We start from the raw sequence: 18683 nt of genomic DNA, 5'->3' as shown, positions 1-18683 counted from the left end.
CCACGCACGGGTGTGTGCGCTGCTGAGGTGAACTGAGGTAAAACCCCAAGCGACCCCAAGGTTTTTCCTCAAAATGCCTTTTTTTTTTTCCCCTCAGGGGACTCAGATTTGCTCTCCAAACAGCTCCCAGCCGCAGCTGGGAGGCACCAGCACCTCAGGGCCGCCCGGGCCCAGCCGGGCCTCAGGAGTGGGGGCAGCAGATCTGCCTCTCACCCCTTTTTGGGAGCGGCGCGGCTGCTAGTGCACAGCAAATCACCACGAACTAATAACTAATTAACGCTTAGTGATAATCGATAGATGTTTCCGCCCTGCCAGCGCTATCACTTCAGTGCGAGGCCCGGACCCCACCGTCCCCTCCCCGCTCCCCGCGCTGAGGGCAGAAGAAGGAGACGGGTTGCCGGCGGTGGTGTCACTGCCCACCCTGCGCATGTGCGGCGGCTGCGCGCAGGCGCAGTGACGCCGCACTCCCGCCTGACCGCGGGTCAGGGGCAGCAACATGGCTGCGCCCATGTGCACGTCGGGGGTACGGCTGGAGCCGGGGGTTTAGTCCCGTCCCGTCCGGTGGTCGGGAGCGCCGGTCTGTGCCCTGCCGTGTAGCGACCTCCTATCGCCACCCCCGCATGGAGCCGCGAGAGTCCTGGGCAGCCTTGGCGGTGAGTGCGCGGGCCCGGGCCTGCCCGTTGCCAAGGCGACGCGGTGGCCTCGGCCGCTGGCCCCGCAGGCCCGAGGCCGGCGCCGCGCCGAGGGACCTCGGTTCCTCCCCTCTTGGCTTCAGCAGCCGCCCACGGGCAGGGGGTGTCAGGGTCGGGACCCTCGCGGCAGCCCGGCGGCCTCCGGCTTTCCCCGGGCCTGGCCGTCGCTGCCAGGTGCGAGTGCCATGACCGTATGTTTTGCGCTGCGTTTCCCGCCCTAGGAGCTACTTTCCAACGTGTATTCCCAGTGGCGTCGCATGCTCCCGCTTACGCTCCCAGTCTCCATAGCTAGGGACCGCTTTGGAAGCATCCAGCACTCGGTTCTGGGTGGAAAAGCACGGGCACGCTGCCCTGGGCTAGCGCTTGGCTCCCTGCCCTGGATGCTCCAGGGGCAGCCGGCTGCCATCCCCAAGGTCATGGTTCGATGCATTAGAATTAGGGCCTGGTTTTGTTTAATTGTTTTGCTGGAGTTAGGTTTAACGGGTATGTCCAACTCCTGGTAAAGGTTTTCCAGCTGTTCAACTTCTGATAATGCTACTGCTACTGAAAAGTGGGGGAGAAAATGTGTTTTAGTTGTCGTCTTATCTAAAAATCATTACTGTTTTCTGCAGATGGCATAAGCACACAGGTATTGTCGCCCTCTGGCAGGTGCTCTATTAGCTGCTTCATGAATTTAAATGACATTTAAGATACAGAACTTTGAAAACTAAAGAAGCAATTACTAACTTTTGATTCATGTTTTAACAGATGGCTAGATTAAATCTGATTAAATCTGATCAATGTTATTTTGAGCAGATAAGGATTTTGATGAAAAAGAGTAAAGAAAGTTCAATGCATGCAAAATAGCCAACTAGATTAAAGGAGTAATTAACTTATTGATTAAAACTTCAGTAGTAGATAGTGAACACCTCTCTGAAGCCTCTGTTGGCCCTGAAAGGAAAAAGTATCAGAGTAACACAGGTGATTTGTTCTCAGAGTTAAAAATTTGTGCAGCTGTTTCTTGTGTGCTGTTGTATCTGAGGAAGACTTAAAATTTTGTTTTCTGTTCTGCATAATAGTCCATCTAAATAATATCCCATTATGGATTAATAATAAATATTGGGGTTTTTATTTCTTCTTTTGAAATAAGATTTCTGTTTATTTTGGTCTCTTCTCTTGTTTTTGACAAGTAATTCTTTTCTACAGATCAGCCATGTCCTGGGGAAACTTTTTTTTAAAAAAAGTAATTTAGAAACGCAGACAACGGGGAAAAAGATTGAGCTTTAGTTGGAACTATTTTTTTTAGCGTTTGGTTTTAAGAATTGTTTTGGATGAAAACTGCCCCCTTTTCCATTTGACTTTGAAAGCATGTTTAATATTGTTTTTTCCCCTATAGGCTTTTGTCAGCAAAAGACAATAAAGCAGTTTTACTTCAGGCTTTGTTCAACAAAGGAAATGGGGGGTGGTGGCGGTGTAACACTTTAAAAGAAGTAGTTTGCTAGAAAAATGTGAAAGTGCTTTCTAGAGATGCTTACAGGGGAAGCAGAATTGCTTCTGTCTTTCCCTGATCTTATCACGCAACTTCCTAGAGGTGCTGGTCATTCTGTGCTGTGATATCTTGATAAGTGCCATTCACTGGCTTGCTTTTATGTGTAGTGGCTAAGTGTTGCATTGCTTTGCTTGTACCATTCAAAACACCAACATTGTTTTAAAAATATCTTAAAAAGAGGTGTAATATCCGTTACTTTCTTTTGTTGAAGCTTCTTTGTTATAGCTATAGAAGCTATTGAGGTCTGTGTAAGACTATCAGTTTCTAATGTGACCTCAGAAAGGATACAGTCAGCTTTGGTTTAAGCATGCCTCAGTTACTCACATAAGCACCAGAGCTTCAGCCCGAGGAATATTAAAACACTACTCCATGGTTTTGTCTTGAAGGCTGGTGGAGTTGCTGGTGTCTGTGTTGACTTGATCCTTTTTCCCCTGGATACTGTAAAAACAAGACTGCAGAGTCCTCAAGGATTCAGGAAGGCTGGTGGTTTTCATGGCATCTATGCTGGTGTTCCTTCTGCTGCTATAGGATCCTTTCCAAATGGTAAATTTTCTTTAGTTTATGCTTTGTCTTCTTTAAGTGGGAACTTAGGTAGTATAGGATGTTCATGCCTGTGGCTTCCTCTCCTGCAGGTGACTGGATTCTGTGGGTCCATGTCCAGCTGTGTTTCTAGTATTGTACAGTGTTGAGCAAATTCTTTGAGCAAGCCTGGAATAGTCTGCTACGTGTTTACTCTGAAAAGCAACCCTTACTTCCTGGAAGTGTTCCTGGATATGTCTTATAAGCCTGTCCTTACTTATAAGGGCACGCTAAAGCATCTCCAGGTGCCAAAGAGGGCATGGGTCTTGCTTGCCCTGGACACTTTTGGCATGATCCACTGTTTCACAGCATTGGAAATGAGTCAAAATTCAAAGTGCCTGAGCACTGGAGGTCTTTGAGCTAATTGCCCTGGGAATGCTATGTCTGTCTTTTTCTCCCTGGAAACAACTACAACACTTAAGATGAGAATAAATCAGGAATACTTTTGAAATGGAAGCTTTAAAAAAATAAAGCTTGTAGTGCCTGCAGAGAAAAAGTATCTAAAATTTCTAATGCCTTTATCCATTTTGTCTTTGTAGGGAGGGATAAAAAACCAGCAAGCTATGCTGTCAGTAGTATATGTTAGGAGAACTTTGCTGACAAATCCACTGACACCTTCAGATGTTTGATGTCCTTCATAAGATGATATAAAAAAATTCAGTTCTTTATCTTGTCTGTTCTGTTATCTCCTTTTGAGGTGATAAGCATCTTTTGATTAGCAGAAGGCAACTCACATAGCCCTTCTTTACAATTAAAATCTGTTCCCCCGCAAGACATGTCAGTTTTTTCAGGATTTACATCTTCAAAATCTGAACTGTGGTTTTATCTTTCCAACATACGACTGCGAACTGAAATTATCTTTGGGAGAAGGAGTAACCCTTAAGGTGCAAGTGCCTTTGTAGTTGACTTCCACTGAATAAACACAGCTCAAGTTGTTACGCTCAGTTTAATTTTGTACGTTTCTTATTCACTGGACAGGACTTTTAAAAGTCCTTCAGAAGCTTGGAAGTTTTGCACTTTAGCTCCGTAAAATAAAAAAAAATTAAACTGATAATAGCTAGGAAGAAGTTATTAATAACTGCTGCTAAAGCAGTTTTGCGCATGGGTAAACAGGGTAGCAGACTTGTATCAAGTACTTTGATAATTTTTTTTTCTTCAATTAATCAACTGAATTGGGTGTTCTGGGTTTTAGTTTTCCCCTCCAAAAAATAAAGACCGTCCATCCAATTCAACCAAACGACTTCCTCTCTACCCTTCCTATCTATGAAGATACCATTTTTTCAAAATCTACTGGACATTTGTGACTAACTAACACATCTTTCCCTATCTTGATACCAAATATGGCCTTCAGTCCTGACACTTTTGATATTAATGGGAGGTTTGACAGTGATAGCCAGGAGCATCAACTTCTGAAGGAATTATCCCACAGATTGTGTTATTACTGTTGTACTGTTTTGGGGCAATAATATCCTATTTCAACTACATTTGCAGAATATTAGGTGACAAAATCCACCTCTAAATGTTTTTGTGCGAGTTCTGTGATGGAGGAAGAGTTAAATAACTGGATGTATTCTTGAATTTCAGCTGCTGCATTTTTTATCACCTATGAGAATGTGAAATCTGTGCTGCACCATGGCTCTACATCGTACTTGACTCCGGCAACACACATGGTGGCTGCCTCCCTTGGGGAAGTGGTAAGAAAGAAGTTCATATATTGTGTATCTGTGGGAAGAGAGGAAACCATTCAGTTATAAAAACTAAGGTTTGGTGTTGTATCTTACTTTTTTGAGCATTGACCATCTTTGTACTTGTGACAGTTCCTACAAAAATATTACTTATTTTTTAATGACGTGTTGGCGCTTAGAAGGATTGTTTCAAAGCAAATAAATGAGTTAGTAACAATTCTTAGTAGGCCTAATGGCTGATCTTGCAAAGTCAGTAGATAGCGGAATCATGGACTGTTCCAAAACATGCATACACCTTTACATTGTAGTGGTTGTGTGTCAGTGTTCAAGAAAGGCTTTTACAGCCTTTCAGCTTCATGTGGGATAGTCAGGAAAGGATTTTTATTTTAAAAATAGTCATAAGACAAGGATGTTATATGTAAAGTAGGTGGGTGCCGTCATCTGAAACCCATCCACTTGATGCGTAAGAACCAGTATTAATTAATTAATAATCTCCCTCTTCTCTCTGTGCATTCACATTCAGCCAACACCATTTACCAAAGTAGTTTATTGTATTAAAAAGCCTCTCCTAGTGGATGTACAAAGTGATGTGACAGGATAGGGAAACTGTCGGCTGTGTAACTTTGCTTACCACACGATGTGCCATGCTTTCCTGATGGAGCCTGTCTCAGTGGGAAGTGTCACAGGGAGTGACATGTGTCATGGAGCCTTTTCCCTTACAGATGTCCATCTGTATATTTTGGTGACGGCTTTCCACATGGTCTCTCTGACAGCTGTAGTCCTTTAGTGTATTGGTTGGGTATTGTAGGATAAAGATACACATGAATAGTGAAAATAATTTCTGTATGCAAGCTTTCTGAAAACTCTTTCCCCCTACTTTTTGGAAAAGTTGTTGTGTTTGTTATCCATTAAATACATTGCTTTGTTTATAGCAGGTTCTTTAGAGTACTCTATAGGGTAATGGCTTGCTTTGCCTAGCTTTATTCAATAACCAGAATAATTGGGACCAAATTCCGTTAAACGCTTTAGAGGAAGGCTTTAAGGAAGGTCACAAGAGAAGCCTCTCTTGTTTTGATGCCTAGGTTGCCTTTGCCTTGCTAACAATGTGGGCTTTGTAGAAACTGTATGTGTGGGTGTGTTCTTGTTTTATATTGTAAGTTACAAATGAAATAGCATTAACCTATTGAATTTAAATTACAAACTACCTCTTGCCCTTGTGACTTTGCAATCTGGTATATCTAGGATGTTTCCCAGCTTATATTGACCACTCCTTAGAAATATTTATCTTTTTTTTGAGAGAAGGAAAATTTTTCAGTACTAAGGAAATGTCAAGGCTCTATTTGGAAGTGACTTTATATTCCAGTTTAAGATCATAAAATTAATTTCATTGCCAACATGCAATGCCAGGAAGACTGGACAACCTGTAGATCCACAGAGTTGAAAGTTTAGTTCTGGCAAGAGCTAGTACATGACACTCCATAACAGAAACTTCCTGTGCAAATAGACCATAGGAAGTGTTGGAAGAGAATGCTTCTCGATGTGATCAAATGATGACCATTCCTGTCTGATCCAGACACAAACTTGTATATAGGTAAATACTGAAAATGCTTTATCCTAGAAGCATGAAATTTTTTTTAAAAAAAACAAACATGTTTCTGAGGTTATCTGCAAACAAAAAGAGCAAGGTTGCTTTGGGTTAGTGGAGTCAAATGTTTTCCAGGTTCAGCAAAATCCTTCTTTCCCCAGATGCTCCCCTTGTTTTTTGACTGCAGAGTTGGTGCGGTGCCTTGGCTGTGTTAGGGGTTGGGTGTTCAGCTGTAAACAGTCCTTTGCTGTTCCCACCAGCGCTGTCCACCTCCTTTCCCCTGCTTTTGTCACACTGGCTGTTTCCTGGCACTGCAGTGAGGAAATGGGGTGCGAATTGCTGTGTCTCCACAAGTTTGAGGGAGGGCAATGGCCGGTATGAAACTAGCTTTTCTGGCTCTTTTGCAGCTTAAATTTAGCCTGTGATGTGGGGCAGAAAAATGTATTGTGCCTGTGGTTCCTTATTCTGCTTTTATTAACTGAGTTTTTTAATCTCTTCTGACACTAGCTTATTTCTCTCTATTACAAGTAGCTGCATATTCATAGACCCCATGGTGGCTTAGCTTACTTGTAGGTTGGTCCCAAACTATGAGGAGTGCAGAGGGATCTATGTGATTTTAGCTCTAGCACCAGGTGCCTCGCTATTGTAGCAGCATAACCTAGCTACTTGCCATGGGAAGCAGGTCAGCTTTCTCTGCTCTCTGTGGGTTCAGATGTGATTCCCAAGTAATCTTTATTCTGCTGTGGAAATGATACCGATTAGATTGAATGGGACTTAGCCAAGGAACTTAATTTAACATACCAAGCACATGCAGATAGGTGAATGCAGCACCTACTAACCACTCTGGTAGTGGTTATAGGCAGGAGTAGATAGGTGATAGATAGATTTTGGGCTGGGTGGAATATTTGTGTTGCTGCCTCAGGTGGATTGTTTTTGATCTTGTTTAGAGCCTGTGCTGTCAGGTTATGCCTTCTAACTTAAGGCAATGCACAGAACTTATTTCCATGGAAATTCCATAAAGGCTGTTAGAAATCAGCAAGAGTTTCTTTACCACTAAGGCAATACATAGCCCTTGAATTCCTTGTTTGCCTGATATCTCATGGAACAGCAGACCCCAAAGGTGTTTTAAGCTTCTCAAGTGCTGTTTCAGAATCAAGCAAAATGGCGATTAGGCTCCTGAAGAGGTGCCAGTGCTCTGTGATAAAACCCACTGAAAGCAAAGGTCTCTTTTGCAAGTGGGTTATTTATAGTACACTTTCTCTGCCTCTGAGGATTCTGTGAGAAAACTGTAACTGGGTAATTTAATCATCAGCAGCCAAAGAACAGTTGGCTACATATGACTCCTTGCATGGTTACAGAACCCATTGCCTTTATTTTCCAAGGTGGTCTGTAGTTTCATGACCCTTACAACCCAGGCACTTATTGCTTTCATCTTCAGTCTGACAAATGGAGACGCAGCATAGTTAAATGAGTTGCTCAGGGCTGTCTCGTGCTTGGCTCTTACTACTCTAAGGCCAGAGAAATATATAGTGATAGCCATTGACATGGCAATCTGATTTTATGGTGTGGAAACTGCGATGTTGTAACAGCCATTTTTCAGCTAATAAGATTTTGCTTTTTGCTAGCTTTTCTTCTCCTCTTGGTGTGATGGGAGAACTAAGCTGTAAAATAATTGAGATAGGGATTTAGAGATTTGCTACAATAAACCTGTAATAAAAATAGCACAAAGCAAGACCTTCTCACATTTGTTTTATATAAAGTCTTAGCCAATCAATAGAAATATATAAACTATTCCAAAATGCATCAGGGTGAAAGTTATAATTATAGTTTTATTGATTGGTTGTTAAGTTTTAATCAGGGCATAACCACTGGGACTATTATTTTGTCAGTATTTTCTTAATACGTACTTTTCCTCATTTGTACACTTTAATAATTACTATAATATAAATTGCTTTTAAATGTGAAATAATAAGCCAAAACCTGTCATGTTAGGATTCCCAAGGCATCTCTTCGCGTTTCTGAACTGTTTTTTTACAAAACAGAGAGATTAAGATTTAGAGCAAGAAACTGATGTTGGATTTCTAGGTTTGCCACTCTTTCACTGGTGAGCACAAATGAGCTGGCTACCTTCTTGTGCATTAATAGAATGTGAGTATATGCTAAGCTTAAAGGTATGTTAATGCTGACGAATCTGTGTTTCAAATGTGACCCAGTAAAAATAATAAAATAGGTAAAGAGGAAAAAATGCAAAGATTACATCAAGGTATGTTATAATATATGGGAGAAATTGGTCAAATGAGAGCCCTTAGTTCTTATAACAGCCACTCTTCCCTATTGTTTACAGCCTGTGTAAATTCATGGGAAACACAATCCCCTGAAACTCTTTTGGTCCAATTTCCCAGTTTCAGGCTAGGAGGCATGAAAGCAAGCAGTAAAAAGACAGTGGCTGTAGAGTGGATTTTTTTTGGGGGGGGTTCTTTTTTTTTTTTTTGGTGGTTTGGGTTGGTGTGTGGTGGGTTGTGTTATCTCCCAGAGTGAGAAAAGGAAAAGTACATATAACATTTGACCCTGTTAAACATAATTTTTTTCCCTGTAACTGAATCTTGCTGTATAGGAACTCTGAATATCCCATAATACATGAAAAATTACTTTCAAAGACTCAGCCAAAATTCTAGAGAGCAGTTATATGGTATATCATCTCATTGAGGAAGAAGGTTGAAGAATATGTGAGTTACCAAGGGCGTGAAAACCCTTATTATACCACTTGTGTAACTGAAATTTGGAGATAGGAAACACACTTACTGCATCCAGGGCTTTGGAATTTTTCATCTTGACTCTGCATTGCCCTGTATGTTTAGTCTGCCTGTATCTTTACAGTGAGCTGCCAAATGTGCTTGGAAAACATGATATCATTGGGAGTGGAAAGGAAAACCAGATGTGTTCTAAAATTTTACTTTTAATATTCTAAGGCAGTATAAGTAACTCTGAGAAGGAGCAGGATTTTTAACCTTCTAGTCCTCATTTTAAATAGTAACCAGGTGCATCTTGCAGATCCAGATTTAACTGTATAACTCCAGATTGATTTGTACAGAATTTATGTCAGTTTAATATGACAGTGTATACTATTAATTACAAGAAACTTTGATAAAGAGGAGCCCCCTTCTGGGCCTCCCCCACCAGCCTCCAACAAACATGGTTTATGGGACAAGTTTAAGATTGTCCCAGTTTGACCGATGAGGTTTCCTTCATGAGTGCCAAAGTGGTTGGCTTCAGTACAGTTAATTTTACATCCTGCTGGCTTTTCTGTGGAGGTGAGAATAAAGTCGTTTGGATCACATTCTAGAGAAGCTAGCTGACAACAGCCTTTTCCATCTAATATTTAGATATTGTTATGGTTACGATCTGAGCTTTGCAAGATATTTAGTGAAAGTTTTGGGCTGTTGCTTGAAAATATAAGGTTCACTCTTATCTTTCTAACTTTTTATTTTATTTTTGATTGGCCATTTTTGTTTTGGTCCCCCTCCCACCCCCTGCCCTGTAGGAAGGCAAGCTACCTGACTTTCAGCTTGCTTGTGAGAGAAAGTGTGGGGGAGGACTGAGGGCCAGGATGGGAGGTAGATGTCCTGTTCTTTTTGCAGCTAGCGGTAATGGCTATGCTCTGGAAGGTAGATTACCAGCTAAAGTTATTGAGCTGCTTTTGTCCTTGTGTAAGTTTGCAGAGTACTGTAGGATTACAGCACTGGAGATGTGTTGACACTGCGCAATGCATCCCCAAGGCTGCAAGATCCCAGGTTACTCGCAATGAAGTGGTGTGTCCACAGAGTATGCCGTGGCACCAGAGTGTGACTCGGATCCTGAAAGCTGCCTAGTTATATTAGTGACGCTGTGCCTGCATTCATTTGTCCTGCTAAATTTTTAAGCTGATGTAGCCATGATACTTTAGGTTCCTCATCTGGCATGTTTTAATCCTGCTTCAGTGTGTCTGCACTGTGGTCCCTTGAGTTGTATAAATGCTGGACAAGCTCATGGGTCTAGAAAGATGTTTCTGGCCTGGCTGTAAGAATGCTAAAACTGAGGCTACCTACTAGGCTTTGGTGGAGCATGAACCTCGTAAGAAAAGATGGAAACCTCAGCTGTGTTCTTCTGAGACAGCTCTGAATGGTTAGGAAGAAACTGCTCCCTTTGAAGATGATAGGCTTGGCTGTCCTAAGCAAGAAGTATTTTGGCATTGCCTCTCCCTTAACTTTTTTCCAGAATTTGAGAAAGGAGGGATGTTGAATCAATTTGAATTGACCCTTTGAAAAGCTTGTCACTTCACTGGGAAGAGGGGATGAGAATGGCTGACTTGGTTTAGCTTATATGAAGTATGACAGGTAGCAGGGGAAACATGCTCAAGAGGGCAACAGCTAAAACATGGAAGTACAGTCGGATGTTCATTTCACTGCCTCGTCTTGGCTTAAATAAGTAGTGGGTGGTGTGACATTGTCACCTCATGTGTCTCCACAGGGCAAGGCGAGGACAAGTATTTCAAGGTGAAATTCCAAGCTCGCTTGTGTATTCCAGTGTGTTGCCACTTAAGATACTTCTGTGATAAGAGCAAAGTGTGTGGTTCATCTGTGATTAACATCTGACTCTCACTAGTAATAACTTGGGAACTTTTTTATCTGCTGTTGGGATGTGTCAAACAGAAAAGCTTCATAATGCAGGAATTATCTTTCTGGGGAATTCAGACAGCTTTCTCTACTAGTCCTAACTTGTTTCTTAGAAGAAGCAAGCCCAAATGCAAGCAAGTTCAGAGTTTACAAATCACGATTCTGTAGAATGACGTTTTGAGTGTGCTTTTAATTGAAACAAGGAAGGAAAGTGCATGTTTTATATTACTTTAGGCTTGGGTTTTTTTTTCCTAGGGGGGAAAAAAAGGCATTTTAGAAATGATAGACAACATCATGGTGTGTGTGTCTCTGACCATGAATCAGCCCCTTCTTCCCTCTGCCCTGGCAGTATCTGTTTGAAACAGTTAACTAGTTTCAGTTTAATAGAAGAACACGAGTCTCCAAAAGTGTATTGGTATGAATTCTGTGAGAGTAACTGGCTAGGTCAGAGAAAAAAAGTTGCTGTTAATGCCCATTCTGGGGAAAAGGCAGAAGCATGAGTCAGACAAGTCCACAGAGTAATGTCATGAAAGAATCTCCAGCTGGATAATTGGTCAAGGCGTTGCAGCATAGTAAGCCCTAGAAGATCAGTTTGCAGGAGTCCAATCTAACAAAGATGAAACAGCCGCTCACATCAGACACGGAGTTAAGATTTTAGCTATTTGAAACTCCAGAACTTGCATGTTGGAAGATGTGGCTTTTAAGTTCAACACGCAAGTTGGATGCTCTAGGGAGACTTGCTTCTAAATCAACAATTGCCTGCTGGAACAAAGAGGTGATTTAGCACTTATTGTGTCTAGACTTTGGGCTAATGGCTTTGAATTTTTAACTATCCCTTTTCTGAGAACTGACAGAAATGGACAAGACTGGTTAAAAACAAAAAGCAGCATTTTTTGCTTTGCATCCTGTCTCCTCTCAACCAGTGTAGTATGGGCTGGTAGACCATAGTATTTAAAGTAGTATCCAAAGTCTGACAGCAGTCAAAGTTTGATGGGATCTCTTCCACAGTACTTAAGATTTTTTGCTATTTTCATTGATCGGTGTCTGTCATTTTGGGTGTGACTCTCTCCTGTGCTCTGCATATCTGGATGCATATAAGTATCAAGATGGGGAATGTGCTGACCCTGGCAAGATGAGCAGTGGTGGGGAGTGCAGCAATGTAGGTGGTCTTTTGAATTAATCAGGGTTTATTTTGAAATATTCAAAAATTAATCTAGGTGAGGTCAGGTCTGCAATACAGATGCTGCAGGATTTTTGCCAAATTCTTATGCAGGAGCGTAGCTGAGCAGTAATTCGAAGACAGTTGTGAAGGTGAGACTGCTGCCATTAAGAGCTAGTAGAGAAGGAGCATAGTTAGTGGATGGAAACCCAAATTAGAGCTGCAGCTGGAAATTGCTTGTAAATAAAGATGAATGGAGGCATGAATCTACAAATGCTGCCAACAAATTCATCATACAATTAAAGGCTGAAACAGTGAATTAAGAACTGTCAAACACCTAGCCGGCCAGCCATGCTGATCTTCTCTTGTATGCTCCATGTTAACTGTATGTTCTACTATTTCTTCATCAGCTGACCTTCCTAGATTGCTTTGTGTTATCTACTTAATTCAGGGTTTAGAGGACATGCTACTTTGCAGTATAGAGTAGAAGCTTGATGGTTTCATCTCTTCTTTCAATCCTAGGACTGATACTCAGCTGATTTAGAAATATTTGTAGCTCAAAGTGTCTATAGAGGAAAGCTAATTTGGGTTAAAGAATATAAGTGAGAAATAAATAATTTAAAAGTGTTTTCTGATGGATTTCCTGGCTTGCAACATATTCTGCTAGAGTCAGCTTGGAAATGTCTGAGATAGTTTAAGGTGATTTTATTCCAAAGTAGGGTTCTACACAGGGCCTGTCAGGAATAACGATTTCTGAATAGCTCCATATGTGGACAAGCCTGTAATTCTTTAAGTGAAAAGGCTGTAGGAAAGAGTAAGGGATCAATTAAAGGAAAAGACTTGATAAAATACAACGTAGTTGAAATTTCCGTGTTCTGGGCCAATGTAGCCCCAAGAGAATGAGCAAATAGTAAAATACTAGTCGTCTTTCAACAGGAGACTTAATGTGTTTTCAAAAAATATTGCCTGTGTTCTCTTGCCTGGAATCTCATTAATATTTGTCCTCCTGTAACACAGCCTGACCCCACTTGGCTCCTTGGAAACAGTTTTATGTTGGATGGGATGCACCATGCTAATTTTGCTGAAAGAACGGTTTGGCTGGTGGATGTGATTAGTTTCTTAAGCCTTTTAAAATAAGTTTACCAGATTCTCAGTAGCAGAAGAGTTGCTGGGGTGGCTTGGATCGTGCGTACAATTCTATAGGTTAAATTAAGGGTCTACTCTTCATCAGCTTTAAGGCTTTCTTTGTTTAAATGTGGTAGTAATCTATGATTCAAGCATCAACCGGGATTTTTTTAGAGCTATTCAGCTGTCTGATTTCTGCCACTCAAATTTAAACCAACTGCTTGTAACTGTACTGAGGAACTTAAAAATCTGTGGGACACTTAGCCTGTGCTGGAGTACAAGAGATGTGTATAACAGCATGCCACTTATGGTAAGTTTTAGGTTTAGTTTTAAAAAGCAAACAAAACTGTACTGAGCTGATGAAACTCTGAAAGACCAATTTAATTATGCAAAGCGCACAAACTTTCAAAACATCTTCAGTGAGAAGTACTTCTGTAAAGGAAGTGTTCAGTGTAGGCTTTGTCAGCATCACAGACTTTCCATGTTCTTTTATATCTGTATAATGGGGATAACAGTTTCTCCTTGCTGTGAAGAGAGCTCAGCACAGATTTCCACTGTTTGAGGACAAAAAAGTTTTCCAAGGTATACCTGATATGGCTGATGGAGAGGTAGGCAGGGAGCCCACAGCAAGAGTTGCAGGGCATGTAGCTGGGCAATTGAAGAGCCACGTGAGGGGAAGAAGCCCATGTTGAGACGGCTGCTGAAGTGATGGACAAGGAGGCAGATGAGGATGTCAGGCAGCTGGGGTGGAAAGGCTCAGCCAAGACAGCCATTGTGAAGGGAGAACTGTATGGTGGTGCAGATGAGCAGGAAGAAGGGAGCTCTGGAAAGCAATAATAAGGAGCTGACTTAGGTTTGCCAATGACAGGATGAAATAACACTCTGCAAAACAGCTCTGCAGACTCCAGGTGGAGTCATCTGAGGTGGAAACTTGGAGGAAGTTGAAAACTGTTGTGCAGAAGCTCCGTTTTTCCAAATGCTTGTGACATTTGGTCCCTGTGAATGGCCTTGTCTCTGAAATAATATGTTTTTAAGCTCTGGGAAGTGCTGAGATCTGAGGGTTCTTGCTGGGTGAGATTGCTCTTTGAAGAAATGTTTCCTGCCAGCATACATGAGAGCTGCAGTTAAACTAATGAAGGCCCTATTGTGATAGTCAGAGGAAAAGATGGGACAAAGCTTGGCATTGTCTAAACTTTCCCATCCAGAGCCTGTTAGTCAAAACTTGTACTCTCTGTGGGGTTTAAATTAGGAGTGGAGTCACCTGTTCATGACCTCAGCAGCTTTGCACAGGACTGAATTTAACTATGTTGGACGGCCCCATCTGTGCTGTGCTTGAGTGTGGGAGGGGAAAATAAGATAGCATATTCTGTGGTTTTGTTTTGAAGATGAACACTTTTTCTCTGGAGCTGGCACTTAAAGCAGAAACTGACAGTGGACAGTACCTATAATGGGCAATTCCTGTCATCTCTGGAGACAATTTCCTCGTTAAAATTGGTGTTAATGCTTCAATTCTTCTCTTCAGTTGTGCTTTAGCAGGTGGAATCAGAACCGTTAAGGTTGGAAAAGACCCTTAAGATCATTGAGTCCAACTGCTAACCTATCACTGCCAAGTCTACCAGTAAACCATATCGTCAAGCGCCACATCTACCCATCTTTTTAATATCTCCAGGGTATTCACCTCCCTGGGCAGCCTGTTCCAATGTTTGACAACCCTTTCAGTGAAGAAGTTTTTCCTAATATCCAGCCTAAACTTCCCCTGGTGCAGCTTGAGGCCATTTACTCTTGTCCTATTGCTTGTTACTAGGGAGAAGAGACCAACCCCTGCCTTGCTACAGCCTCCTTTCAGGCAGTTGTAGAGAGTGATAAGGTCTCCCCTCAGCCTCCTCTTCTCCAGACTAAACATCCCCAGCTCCCTCAGCTGCTTCTCATAAGGCTTGTTCTCTAGACCCTTCACCAACTTCATTGCCCTTCTCTGGACACGCTCCAGCACCTTGATGCTCTTCTTGCAGTGAGGGGCCCAAAACTGAACACAATATTCAAGGTGCGGCCTCACCAGTGCCGAGTACAGGGGCACGATCACCTCCCTGCTCCTGCTGGCCACAGTATTGCTGATACAAGCCAGGATGCTGTTGGCCTTCTTGGCTGCCTGGGCACACTGCTGGCTCATGTTCAGCTGGCTGTTGATCAACACCCCCAGGTCCTTTTCCTCCAGGCAGCTCTCCAGCTGCTCCTCCCCAAGCCTGTAGCATTGAATGGGGTGGTTGTGACCAAAGTGCAGGACCTGGCACTTGGCCTTATTGAATCTCATACCATTGGCTCCGGCCCATCGATCCAGCCTGTCCAGGTCCCTCTGTAGGGCCTTCCTGCCCTCCAGCAGATCGACACTTCCACCCAGCTTGGTGTCATCAGCAAACTTACTGAGGGTAAGAATGGCAAACTTACTGAGGTAGCACAGCCTGCTGGCAAGCGCTTGTGGAAGGACTTATTCACAACCTGAGTTGTGATCTGTAGCAAATTACAGACCATAGAAACTTACATTTTTGTTCTGTCTTGGTCAAAAGGGCAGCAGTTATTTAGATGAAGGTTTATTGGTCTTTGAACTGTTACAGGTCTGATTGCAGCAGTTTAGGCTTCTCTGTTCAAAGAAAATATGAAACCAAATGACAAATGTGTATTTTGTGTTTCTCTGATTTTTTTATTAATCTTCCTGGTGGTGGAAAGGGTTAGGCAGTTAATCATCTTGTCTACAGATATATCTCATGCTCCCCACTTCCCCCGCTATCTAGCATTCCTAATCCAAGAGCTGTAACCAGAGATTAGAAACAATTCTTTGGAGGATGAAGTACTTTGCTAATGTCATAATATTGCATCAAAAAAGTTCTCTTCCCTCCCTCCCCCCGTTCTATTGGAGAGGGGAATCCCAGTGAAATCTGAAGAACTAACCATAAACTCAGAGAGTTCGGAGAGGCATGGAAAGCTGCAGTGCTGAATTCAAGGTTTGCTGAGAGCCTCTGACTTGAACCAAGAGGGACATTTCCCCTTCTTTTTCAGCGTCCAAAGGAAAACAGTGCAATTTAGCATCTCTTAGTTTTAGAGTTGCCTATTATTTTAATCATTTAGTTACCTCAGGAACGGAAAAAGATATTTTTCATATTTCAGATTGAAAATAATAACTTCCTGCTTAGAAGGGAGCACTGACATAGAAATTGAGATGCTGAGATTATGTCATATTTAGTAACCTATTCTGGGAAGCAGCATTATTTTTTTTAGTATTAAAAAAAACAACACACAAAAACAAAGCAACAGCAAAACAAACCTGAACTATAAAGTAGCTTTTGTCTGCAGGAGCATGGCCAGGGCTAATGCAGAGTGCAGTTAAAAAAAAACCCCAAAATCAAACACCCCACACAACCAAAAACATCTTTATTGCTTCATCTCTTTGAATGGGGTTTTAGGGTTGTTGCGTTTTTCATCCTCTTTCTGCATTATATTGGAGTAGGCAATCCTTCTGACCTTCAGCAATGGGGTGAGAGATTAGGATTTTGCTGCCAGATTGGCTGCAGCATAAACATATGTTCTTTGATACATCATAGACTCTTTGTTGTAATTTTTGTGCAGCAGCTTTTTCTCCTGAATGAGTTAGTAGTTATCTTGCACAGGTATTGTGAGGTTTAGTTTAAAGTCTGTGCTCTCTGGTTACAAAGTTTTATAGTGTAATAAATTAGATTCTTATTTGATTAGGAATAAACTTAGGCAAATGACATATAAGAGTAACTCTTCCCAGGTATGTTCCTCTAGTTCTGTATTAAGTATTTAATTATATTTATATGGTGAACATCAATTAAAGCTTCCCAGCCTACTCAGATAAAGTCATTAAAACTAACCTCCTGCTCAAAAAATTTAAAATTAAAATCCTTTAGAAAGGCGGTGTCCTAAAGGCCTTAAGGCTGTAACACAGAAGAATTTTCTGGAGCTCACCACGTTTCTGTACCCAGTTTTCAAAGCAGGCTTAGATGTGCAAGCCAGAGACTTGCTTGGAGTCACTGAGCACAGGTTCCTAAATCACCAGCCACTAACGTATTCCAGAACAGTTCTCTGTCAGACTACTCTTCTCCTGCCTTGTAGCAGAATGCCTGGCTAATTACTAAGTGGAAAAAATTTGGTCTTGATCCTCTCACAGTCCCAGATTAGTGCAGAGAATAGATCAACTTGTCAGCCAGGAGCACATCAGGTGCCAGCATCTTAACAGAATGGGGTCTTAGTCCATGCCCTTCAGTAGCCTGCCTTAAGAGCATAGATAATATCTGTCTCTTATTAAAGATAAGTGCTCAGACCATATGGTTGTGGGAGCTTTTAAGAGTGTGAGTCAGATCATCAGCTGTGCAAGGTGCATGCCAGGCTGCATAAGGTAATGCTTTCTCAAGCTGCTCTCCTTAGAGGTACAAAGCTGTGAGTAGTGTTGTACCAGCTGCATCCCCAGTTCTGAGAAAAACCTGCTGTGCCTCAACCCAATTTAAATACCCAATATAAGCCCTTAATAGCAACAGTAACACCTGCTCTGTCCTCTTTCAAATGTTTCTGGATACATCTCCTGCACAGATCATGCCTGCAAGGTTAGTGGTCAAACTGTAGTGTAAGTGCCTAAAAACAAATGCATAAGTCATCTTTGATTCTCTACTGAATCCTACAAAGCCAGTCATGTAGAAAATGGTTAGCCCGGAGCAAAAAGGATGGAAGCAAAGGGCTGTTAACCTAAATGGGATATGTTAATATTTAGATAATATAGCTCTGAAGACCAGGAGGAGTTATTCTCTTTTCCAAATAGGCTGTCAGTGTCTTATGTTTGGTTTTACCTAAGAACAAAACATACTGGGTAGAAGAGCAAGGACCTGCTAGTGAACTAGAAGTGGTATCATGGTAGTTTGCAGATAGGTGCTTACTCCAGAATCTGCAGTGGCAATGCAATGGGTTCTTTCTAGTCCAACCAGCTACCTCAGATTCTTTGTAATGTAACCACAAAATAATAAAAATAAAAGTCTCCTTTTGCTTGGGAGTTTTTGTCAGCCGTTTTCACAGTAGGCTGTGCTTGCTGCTGGTTTCCCTGGATGACCAGTGAGCTGTGTATGTCCCAGCTTTTGCAGGTCCCTGGCTATTGAATCATCAAGGATGACCTGTTTGCACCAAACCCCCTTGTAAGCAAGGCTATCTCATCTTTGTTCTTTTTTTTTTTTGTGTCCTGTGTTATTGTCTAGAGAAAAATGCTTGGTAGCCTTGTGCTGAGGAATTACATGAGTACTGCCTAATTTTGAACAGCTGCTCCAGGTTTAAGTAGCATTGGCCTCTATGCAGAAGTTAGTCATTTAAGATATGGTATTTCCAATAAACTTAGGTGAGCCCATGCAAAAGGCTTTGTGCAGGTTCCTGGTGCTCTTTGCAGCAGATCTTATTTTCTGTCAGCTACACATGTAGGAACAGGTTTCAGATATACTGAAACAAACTGTTTAAATTGGTATATATAAAGAGGCTTTGTGTTGACTTTAAGGCACTTTTGAGGCTCTAATTGCACCGGTCATTCTTCGTGATCAGTGGAGACACTGGTCAGACCAATCAGGAAAGTCTGTTTCCAACATGAATCCAACCGGGAGATGGCAGCATTGATGCATAAAAGGTGAAACTCT

The 18683-nt window shown here is 41.9% G+C and overlaps 1 protein-coding gene across 7 annotated transcripts in view; it reads left to right on the top strand.

Moving 5' to 3' along the window:
• The first annotated feature begins 442 nt into the window (after positions 1 to 442).
• Positions 443 to 18683, top strand: part of SLC25A26 (solute carrier family 25 member 26) — a 95017-nt gene continuing 76776 nt past the window's right edge. For 4 of the 7 annotated variants that reach the window (XM_075095759.1, XM_075095760.1, XM_075095757.1 and 1 more), the window contains exons 1-3: positions 456 to 866; positions 2607 to 2763; positions 4384 to 4493. In XM_075095759.1, coding sequence (XP_074951860.1) covers positions 621 to 866; positions 2607 to 2763; positions 4384 to 4493 — 513 coding nt within the window. In that variant the 5' untranslated portion in view covers positions 456 to 620. Of the gene's footprint in view, positions 867 to 2606; positions 2764 to 4383; positions 4494 to 18683 lie in introns of all 7 variants that reach the window. The other 3 variants (XM_075095763.1, XM_075095761.1, XM_075095762.1) reach the window with 1 other exon arrangement.

Source organism: Phalacrocorax aristotelis, chromosome 6 (assembly GCF_949628215.1).
Source record: "Phalacrocorax aristotelis chromosome 6, bGulAri2.1, whole genome shotgun sequence".
Taxonomy (NCBI): Eukaryota; Metazoa; Chordata; class Aves; order Suliformes; family Phalacrocoracidae; genus Phalacrocorax; species Phalacrocorax aristotelis.
This window is presented reverse-complemented; position numbering and strand designations above follow the sequence as displayed.